Raw genomic sequence first — 9,968 nt, 5'->3', positions numbered from 1 at the left:
TAAATCGATAGAGAATTAACAAATCCAGGTTACAAACTTAAACTGTGGTAAACGTATCAAATATAAGAGAACTACGACACAATAGAAATACAACATTAAAATGTAACACACACAAAAACGAACTTTAATAAAACAATGGCTATTTTCCTGAATTGGTACAGGGCATTTTATGAAAAAATGGTGGATTGACCCTGGTTTTGTGGCATGTCAAACCTCCTGCTTTAATGGCAATGTTATTTAAAACATTAAAATTACAACATTACATGACAGGAATATAATACAAATAAATGGGAGAAAATATAGGACAGAGAAACAAAAGAATTATAGCCAACAAAAGTTACCAGGTTAAAAAATCAATACGCCAGATGCGCGCCACATCCACACAAGAAGAACCAGCTACGCTCGGATGAAAAAAGTTTGAAAACTAAAAACAAGTACAAAGTTGAAGTTTACCGAGGACCAAAAGTTCAATAAGTTTTATTTCGAAGTAAATATTTAATGCATTAGTAACATTGATAACATGTACATACATGTACAAAAATCGAGACGACTTATGTTTGAAATAATAAAAAGTACAAATTTTTTAACGAATATTTCAACAGCGGTATATTACTGTTGCCTTTATATATAACATACTTTGTAAACATTTTTTTTTTATCAGAACACATATAACTTTTAAATTGGCAATATTTTAATACCTGTGTAACAAAAACTAAGTTGTAGAAAATGTGTATTTTATTTTTTGAATTGAAGTACATGCGTATGACTAACAATGTAACGCATCCCTTACATTGCTTATCAATTGATAGATCGCGTCATCGGTTTTACCAGAACATCAATCGTATCATAAATGTATACGAACATTGACGAAATATAACCAGCCAGAATTTTCAAATATTTTAGCCAAGTAAGTTTATTTATTTTACTAAAAAGCATATAAATTTATATTGTAAACTTTACTACTAAGTTAAATGTTAATACAAAACATTTTGAGATATAGGCGTTGAGACATTTTTATCAGACATAATTATGTCGGAGGCTATTTATAACCTGCAGTTATATAACCTAATACACTGTACATTATCAACTTACACCAACCACTATTCTATTTTAATGTTATATAAACATGATAAATTGCCATTTATGTATACTGATTTACAACCCAATCGCAGTATATACCAGTGTTATATCTTGCCGAACACACAGAATGTCTAGCCAATTCCAAAGACAATGCATGTTCTACGTGCGTTTCATCTATCATGTCCATCATTTTGTGGGCATGACAAGCCGTTTTTAAAAATTATTTAATTTCAAGAAATCTTAGATACAAAATAAGATATCTAATAAAGAAAATAAGACATTTTGTTTTCAAGATTGGATACATTATTTAATTGAAGATGATGATATATCTTATTAACCTTACAAGATATCTTATTCTTATTCACTCAAATATATAAATATTTTTAAAACTTTATAAGATATCTTCTACAGTTTATTAGATATCTTTGATTTTTAAAGATATCTTTTAAAGTATATAAGATATCTTATTTACAATATTAGATATCTGATAAGCTTTTTGGCATTTTCCATATGGCCCTGGTATTAGCCCTAGACTCCCATATCAAGCCAGAGGGCTTTAGCCCGAGGGCTTGATATGGGTCGTGGGCTGATACCATGGACCATATGAAAAATGACATGTAATAATCTATTTATCATATATTTTTAAGCAAAAGAAAATAAATAGCTTACATCAAATTATGTTTGATATTTCTTCAAAAATCAAAAAGATGTTTAACGAAAAAAAAAGTAAAGTGTTACATTACAAATGTTAAAAAATGCTTAAGAAGAATCCTATATCGCTACTCATTCCAGTGTGGCTTCATATATTTTCTAAATTCTCTATGACGTCAAAATTTTACGAACACTTTTGTGATTTCCTCTTTGATTTCTACCTTTTTCTTCTACAACAGATTCGTAACTTTCTCAATTTCTTTTCATTGTGTTCAACTTGTTTACAAATAGTCTTTGATTAACAGGTTACCGGAAGTTAAACTCGGGGGCTTGATATGGATTTCGAGGGCTGATATCGATATCGGCTCCGAGGGCTGATAACCAACATTGACTTCCGGCTATTATTGGCCATGCAAAAACGTACATATCAGTACAAAATACGTCGGGTTTTGCATATGTAATAACCTCAAAATTGCCCGGGGCAAACAGCAGGTTATTGGTTATTGTGTCCTGATTCCAAATGACGTGACGTCATTGCATCCTCAATGACACGTTTGTGATATAATGTTTAAGATTTTATCTTTTACGTTTCAGTAAATTGTTTAAGTTGACTCTTTTTTCTTTTTTCTTCAGAACTTAAGTATGTGATAAAAAGATTATCACATGTCTTTTCCATATTAGCCCGGGTATCATCCCTCAACCCATATCGACCCTCGGCTTAAGCCTCGAGGCCGATATGGGTCTCGGGATGATACCAGGGCAAAGATGGTAAAGGGAATGTTATAAACTATACTTATTTGATTTATAGACATCTTATAAAGTTTGAAAGATAGTTCTTTAAGATTACTTATTTGATTTAAAAAAAAAATCCCAAACAGATATCTTATTTACTATATAAACTATCTGAATAATGATATAATTTATATGTAAGTTTCTTTTTTTTTTTAAATATATAGTTATCTTATAAAACAAGATATATATCTTATTTAGTATATTTGATATCTTTTTCAATAAGATATCGTTAAAAAGATATTAGGTTTAGTTTATAAAAAACACACCAGAATATCTGTTTTACTAAAATAAATATATAACTTATTTAAGGAAGCACAATACAAAGATTTGTTTTACTTACAATCACTAACCTTTGTTATTTATGAATGTCGAACAGCGGTATACTACAGTTGCCTTTATTTACAACTTTAGTTTTGAGTATACTTTGCAATGTTTTGCAAACGTGTTTGTAACAGTTATTCTTCTATAGCTAGAAAAAGTAAAATCACAAAAATACTGATCTTAGGAATATTTTAACATTCAAATATGTTTAAATTATAGTATGCACATGTACAACATGTACAATAAAGGAAGTAAACTCGTCCATCCTATACATTTAAGTGTTCAGTTGACATTCCATTTCCATCTGGTGCCTTTTCTGCTTTATGTTTTTATATGTTTGTAATGCTCTAACACAATCAATACAACCTTCTTAACCAACGTTAACAATGACTCTACAGATGATAATATTCATTTAATTAAGGACAAACTGGGCAAAATAAAACGTCTTGTACTTTTACTCACTAACGAAAATAGAGTTTCAGGAATAGACATAGAAACGACGTAGACGCAAAATCTCAGTACAATTTGATACCAGCAGTCGCATGTAGATAAAATGGTGACCATCGCATTCACGAAAACGAGTTAAAAAGATAAAAAGGTTTAGAAATTGCAAAACAGTAGTGAACATAGATAACATTCACCCCAGAGTGCTGGATAGAATGGCAATTAAATAATTATATTCTACTTACTGTTGTCAACGGTTAACCGTTCGAACGACCGAATACCGAATATCAAAAACGCTAACCGGTTGACCAGATTTGTTTTCCCAATTCTAATAGATTTTATATTAATTTGTATTGAAATCTTTAAGTAGTTGTGTTTTCTTTAAAAATTGTCGTCGTGGTAATTAATTTGACAGATCAATTGTCCAGTATATTGATTGGCATATATTGTTAATGATCCAAAATATGAAATTAATTAGAACTTGTCTCTCAGATCGGGACAAGATCTTAAGGAAACATAATTAGTTTCATGTTTTTTAACAGTAATTTTTAATCAGTTATACGATTAAATTTTACGATTTACTTCATTATCTCATTATTTCATTTTTGATTTTATATTGTATAGACCTACATCCGAATGTGCAATCTCCGTCGTGCAAGTCTTTGTCAGTAATACTTTAAGCTAAATGCTAACTCAAAAACTGTAAAAAGCAAACCAACGTGGATGTAATCAATGTAGACTTGATGGTGCGAATATCAGGGTTAATCAATTTTAATTGAAACACCTCACATTATTTTTGGAGACAACAAGACAAAGAATCATCGGTTTCAGACATATCCAATTCTACGAGATCAAGAGTTTTTTTTAATTTTTCAATGTGAAGCTAGTACAAACGCCATAGTTGTTACCGTGTAATTGATTATTAAAAGTCAAACTTCGACATGAATCTTCACAGACAAGCCTTGTAAAACCAAAGGTCAAACTTCAATTCATCGTATTATAAAAAACGTAATTGTATGACTTATATGGAATGTAGTCACATTGACACTCATACCAGATCTTCTTATATCGATGTGTAGGGTACTAATGATAAGGCCTTCAAACTTTAATTTAAACTATCGGCTAACCGGTTAATCGGTCCAACGATTATACGAGTAACCGGTCAGGCAAACGTGTACGATTTGACAACACTAGTTCTACTGAAAAGAGAAAGATAATTAACATCGCTTTTCGCTCGAGATTCCAAGTGTTGATTTGGGAATAGAAATATGGTCACCCCTTGACTTCTCCAGTTTGTACAGTAAAACTCTATTCAATTCTACATTCCATATTCTGCACGGAACTTATTAATACATAACTCTGTCCATTCAGAATAGACAAGTTAACGCTGATGTCCCGATGAAGGAAGGGTGTCATGCACGCTACACGTAAAAGAACTCTTTTACCGGTTCGTTGGTGGCATGATTTAATTCAGCATTTCTGCCCCAACCCAATATACTCTCATTTTTTCAAAAGTTATCTCCCTGAATATATTGGCACGCTCGTTTATTTAAGTTAAGCAACACATTAAAACAAAACATTAATCAATCTATTAATCAAATGATCACTCAAGACCTTCATTAAAACAGTTGTCATGATTTTTTATTTTTTTTTGTTTTTGATTGTCCGATTATCTAATATAGTATGAGTATACTGATTATGACTGTCATTGAAAGATCAATATGAGTCTTCATGTTACTAAAAATTATTTTTTTTAATTTGAGGTGGCACATGCTGCAAAAAATCGAAAAACGAGCATCTGCTTACTTCTTACATGTTTATCAAGTATACTAATGGCAATGTTTTCACAAGAAGAGGAAAACTATGTACGAATAAATTGTTTGCTGACGGGAATTTCACCAAATGCAGTGCGTACATATTTTGACAAAGAATTTCACCCTTCCTGCCTTTACGCTTCAATTAAACAGGAATACACCAAGCTGAATGATCTGAAAAAGCAAAGAGTTATAAATGTAGCTCAGTGGAATCTTCTTTATCCCAGAGGAGGCAGTAAGTTTTTTTTTTTAAAATATCTATGATAAAACCAAGAAGTAGTTTATATTTGACTCTATATATCTATACGGAGCTTATTATTTGTCGAAACGATAGTTCTTTTCTTTTGAGGAAGGTACCCTGGCGAAAGCAAGTTTCACTTATCTAAAAATCATTTAAGCTTACTTTTGAAAGTTTGCTGTTTTCTTGACATATTTCCACATATTTGATTAACATTGCAAAAATGCTTTTTATTGGAATACACAATTTAAAAACATCATTCAAACGAAATAACAAAATGTAGTTGTAACATTGTGTATTTCAGGTAGCATCATTTACCAATTTATTCCGATTTATTTTTTCCTACGATCAAACTAGATTTGATTTCTTTTCTATCACATTTTTTTTCAAAGATACTCCAAGTTCCAAACAGTTTGATGTAACATTAATGATAACCTTAATCAGACATCTTACCAAAATTGGTCATCCAGGACGTGGATATGAAGTGCTTCCTCAACCAACGGATACAACAACTGGTGATGATTTGGCAAGAATTAAATATTACAGAAATCATATAGCACACTTAGACAATGCTACATTGGACAGCTCATTTTTTAACCAGGCATGGGAGGACATTTCTAACGTATGTGTATCTATTAAACAAACTATAAAGGAAACAAAAACTATAACAAATCTTAAAAGAAGTTTATTCAATTAAAATATTTATGTACATCCAAATGTTGATTATGTACTTTTTTACCCTTCATGTGTCTGTACCATTACTGCTACAATACTATTAGAACGTTATTACTATCCTATATTGTTTTACAGGCTGTAGGCAGATTGGGAGGTAAAGTATTGCTTGATGAGTGCAAAAGTTTAAGAACTAAAACTCTTGATCATTCGAACCACGAGATAATTAAGGAAATCAACCAGGCAAGAAAGGAGATGCAAGAAACAAAACGTGACGTTGTAACTTTGAAAATGTCCTTCGATTCGCTGAAGATAAACTATACCGATCTCAATCATGACCATAATGAACTAATTGAGGACTATGGTACTTTACGAAACGACCACGAGAGAACGAATAATACAGTTGTTGAATTAAGACAGACATATGCTGATACACTGCCACGGGGTTTAAGAGGTAAGTCTGTTTGCAAATCTTGCACACTGATACCATATATTTTTCTAAAAATATGAAAGCTATCCAATGCACACAACACATGCTTCGATTACAACTCTAATTATGTAAAACCAAAGACTTTAAATTGATACAAATCATTTATAGAAATTGAAACTCATTAAACATGACCATGATGACGTAGCTATTACTTTCGAAATGTAAACAGATATATTGTATAAGCAACTATATGCCTTCATGGTAATGTTATGTTCTTAGATACTATACTCAATAGGTCAGTTAAATTTTGTGTAAGGAATGATTGTAAGATGTCCATGTCTATGTCGCATGATTGTTATTGTCTGGACCTTAGATTTGTATGATTTATTTTTCAAATCAATTTTTCGCATTCTAATATACATTGAATAACAAGTCACATGTATTTGGTAAAAGGATCAAAGAAAGATGTACCATAATTTAAAAAAAAATAATAAACCACCAAATGTTCTTACGAATTTCATCGTTCTTAGAAATGGCATAGGAGCAGATATTATTGTTTACAATTATAGGCCTGGTACCTTTGATAACTATTATTAGTTCTATACATTAACGTTCAGAAATTGTATAGCCGACTATTCTATATAAATCAGTTATACAGGTACTAAAATGGGTAGATTGACAAATCAGTGGTCGGGTACTTCTTTTTATTTTACAAGTGGTTATGAACCTTTTTGAAGCATATCTTCTGTAAATTCGAAGACTCACCACGATATTTTATATGTTGTTTTAGCGCTGTCCGTTCGGACCAAAAATTTTGTTGAATCTTCCAAGAACTTATATACTATAGTTTTGTATGTTAAGTGCATATGATATAGTTACAGGGGAGTTAATAACGTTGCAAACATAAAATGTTATTTTCGCGACGTCAAACTGTGACATATCGGGAAAAGATGAATTTTTCGACTGATTTTTATCATTCAAACTGATTTAATTTGAAAACGAGTGCATGGACCCCTTTTTTAAAACGACATTTTGTTGCATTTTGCAGGGAGATTATGTGGACCAAATTTTATTAAACTGTAAATAGTGCAATTTTTAAAATTTTGATAAATGTGCAGCAAAAAATGACGGTTGTTTTTCTCAATTCATGACCACTGATAAATATGATTTATTTCTGAATAAAAAATGCATACAGTTTTAAGTTACTTATAAAATACAGAAATTACAAATTATTTAAGGAATAATAATTTATTTTTATCTTTTAAAACAAAAAAAGTCCTAATTTTTTTTCGAAAGGGAAAATACGGCCACAAATCAGAATTTTGAGCAAATATACAAAATTTCGACCTTATTTAAATCAAAAAGTAGCACATGCAGGTATATTATTTTTATTACATATTTGATTTAATCAGGTAAAACATAGCCTGCATGCAAATTTTCATCCAACTTTAAATACGTGACTAACTCTGTATCGCATGCCCTTAAAATAACAGTTATGCAGACGTCTCTCTAAACGACTTCATATAATGTGCTCAATTTTAGTAGGATAGTCCACCATGGTAATATACAGAATTGTTTACGTTTGGTTCTGCTCCTCTGATTTTTGCAGAAATTACTAGCTTTGAAAATGTCATGTTATAATAGTTAAACGGACTATCATTCTCAAATTTACCCACTTCTAAAACACTTTTAAAATGGCTTTCATCATTATTTGCGAGTGCGGTCATTCGTTGTGTACTAACTTTATTTTTTTTTCAGCAAAAACAAAGCGTACGTTAGAAAATTGGGTGGAAGATGCTAAGATGCACGTAGAAACGCAGAAGGACAAACACATTTTCGAATGTATAACAAGACACCAGTGTGTTCTAGTAACGGGTAGTTTTGGTATAGGAAAGACTTCAACTATGAAAAACGTAGCTCTTCGAATGAATGAAAGTGGTTACGACGTTATTCCGGTCATAGATGATCCGAGAGATATCTTGAATTTTTACAATCCAAATCAAGGAACATTATTTGTAATTGACGATTTTTGTGGTAAATATACATTGAAATCTAGTCAGTTCGAAAGATGGAAAAATTTAACAGATGATATATTATCCATAATAGAGGGCGGAAATTGCAAGATTATTGTATCATGCAGATTACAAGTGTACAATGATTCAAAGTTCACAACATTATCTCTTTTTAAAAATTGTATATGTAACCTCATGTCGGACAATCTGTCTTTGACACACACGGAGAAAAGTGAAATTACTTTCTTATTTTTGAGATCTGATTCGTCTAAGATTTGTAAATTGCAGAACATTTTCAATTGTTTCCCACTTTTGTGTAAACAATTTCATGATAATCCAACATCGGACATCACACAGGTCTTCACGAATCATTCGCCGATCCTTGAAACCGAAATTAATCAATTACAGAAAGGACGAATATATGGCAAATATTGTGCTTTAGCTCTCTGTGTCAAATTTGAGAATAGTTTACACGAGAATGTATTGACAGGCGATATAGATAAGAAGACCAGAAGCCTTTTTAAGAACATTTGCGAGAAATGCAATTTAGATAGAGGAACATCCAGGCTATTACTGAAAGATGAGTTGGATTCATTAATTGATACATTCTTAATAAATGATCATGGATGTTATCGTTTCAAGCATGAACAATATTTTGAATTTTTTCGGTGTTATTTTAGTCAGATATAAGTAAGATTATTACAATGACAACAGTTCAGACAGCTATCCCAACGATATGTATTTATTTGAATGGTTTTTGTAAGACTTAAAGTCATAATAAACGAATGACCCGTGAAAAATAATGTTATTGTAATTCTTGAACCAATGCATACAAACAACACAGTCTTCTGTGCATGATTTTATCAATCTTTTTGCCTAAATTTCGTATAATCGTCAATTTTTTTAATCGGTCACAAGCCGAAGTTTAACGATTGTTACCTGTTTGTCAACAATAAACAAAAAAGGTATGGATATTGAGCACGTGTTTAACATTTACAATCAGATAATAGTTTATTTTAAGGACATCCATGCGTATTGCGATCACCGGATTTTTACGAGATGTGTCACACTGAGGAAGCAATTAAAATAAAGTAAACTTCTTCTAAACATGAACATATCAAATAATTTTCTGCAGGAAGAAGTATATGTACATAAGTTTTATAACGAAAACTATCCATTGAGTTATAAAAAAACATATGCATATTTTTTTTTAATTTGAGGTTTCTTATGACTTTAACTGATTTTAAAAACTCGACTATTTATAGGCAAGACAATACTTGGTCATGTTTTATGAAGATTTAAGCCCAAGGCGTAGAAAAAACCCGAATATAAGAATTTGACAGCAGGTAAATTGAAACAATCAACATAGTAATCACCATGCAAATTCGAATACATATATATGTATAGTAGGCGTTCGATTCATACAAATCCCGAATTTTGGCTGAATTTTGAATCGCATCATTCAGTCATACGGATTCAATTCCATATGAATGCAACCCATTTTATTTGAACCC

At 31.1% G+C, this 9,968-nt stretch overlaps 1 protein-coding gene across 1 annotated transcript; it reads left to right on the top strand.

The window, feature by feature from the left end:
* The first annotated feature begins 812 nt into the window (after positions 1 to 812).
* On the top strand, positions 813 to 9,257 carry LOC143049355 (uncharacterized). The gene is made up of 5 exons (XM_076223025.1): positions 813 to 907; positions 5,052 to 5,337; positions 5,733 to 5,962; positions 6,151 to 6,466; positions 8,201 to 9,257. Exons 2-5 carry the CDS (start codon positions 5,121 to 5,123, stop codon positions 9,142 to 9,144), a joined length of 1,707 nt encoding a protein of 568 aa, XP_076079140.1. The 5' UTR covers positions 813 to 907; positions 5,052 to 5,120; the 3' UTR covers positions 9,145 to 9,257.
* Positions 9,258 to 9,968: the final 711 nt, after the last annotated feature.

This window comes from Mytilus galloprovincialis, chromosome 10 (genome assembly GCF_965363235.1).
Source record: "Mytilus galloprovincialis chromosome 10, xbMytGall1.hap1.1, whole genome shotgun sequence".
Classification (NCBI taxonomy): domain Eukaryota; kingdom Metazoa; phylum Mollusca; class Bivalvia; order Mytilida; family Mytilidae; genus Mytilus; species Mytilus galloprovincialis.
The sequence above is the reverse complement of the archived record's forward strand: the minus strand, read 5'-3'. Positions and strand labels throughout refer to the sequence as shown.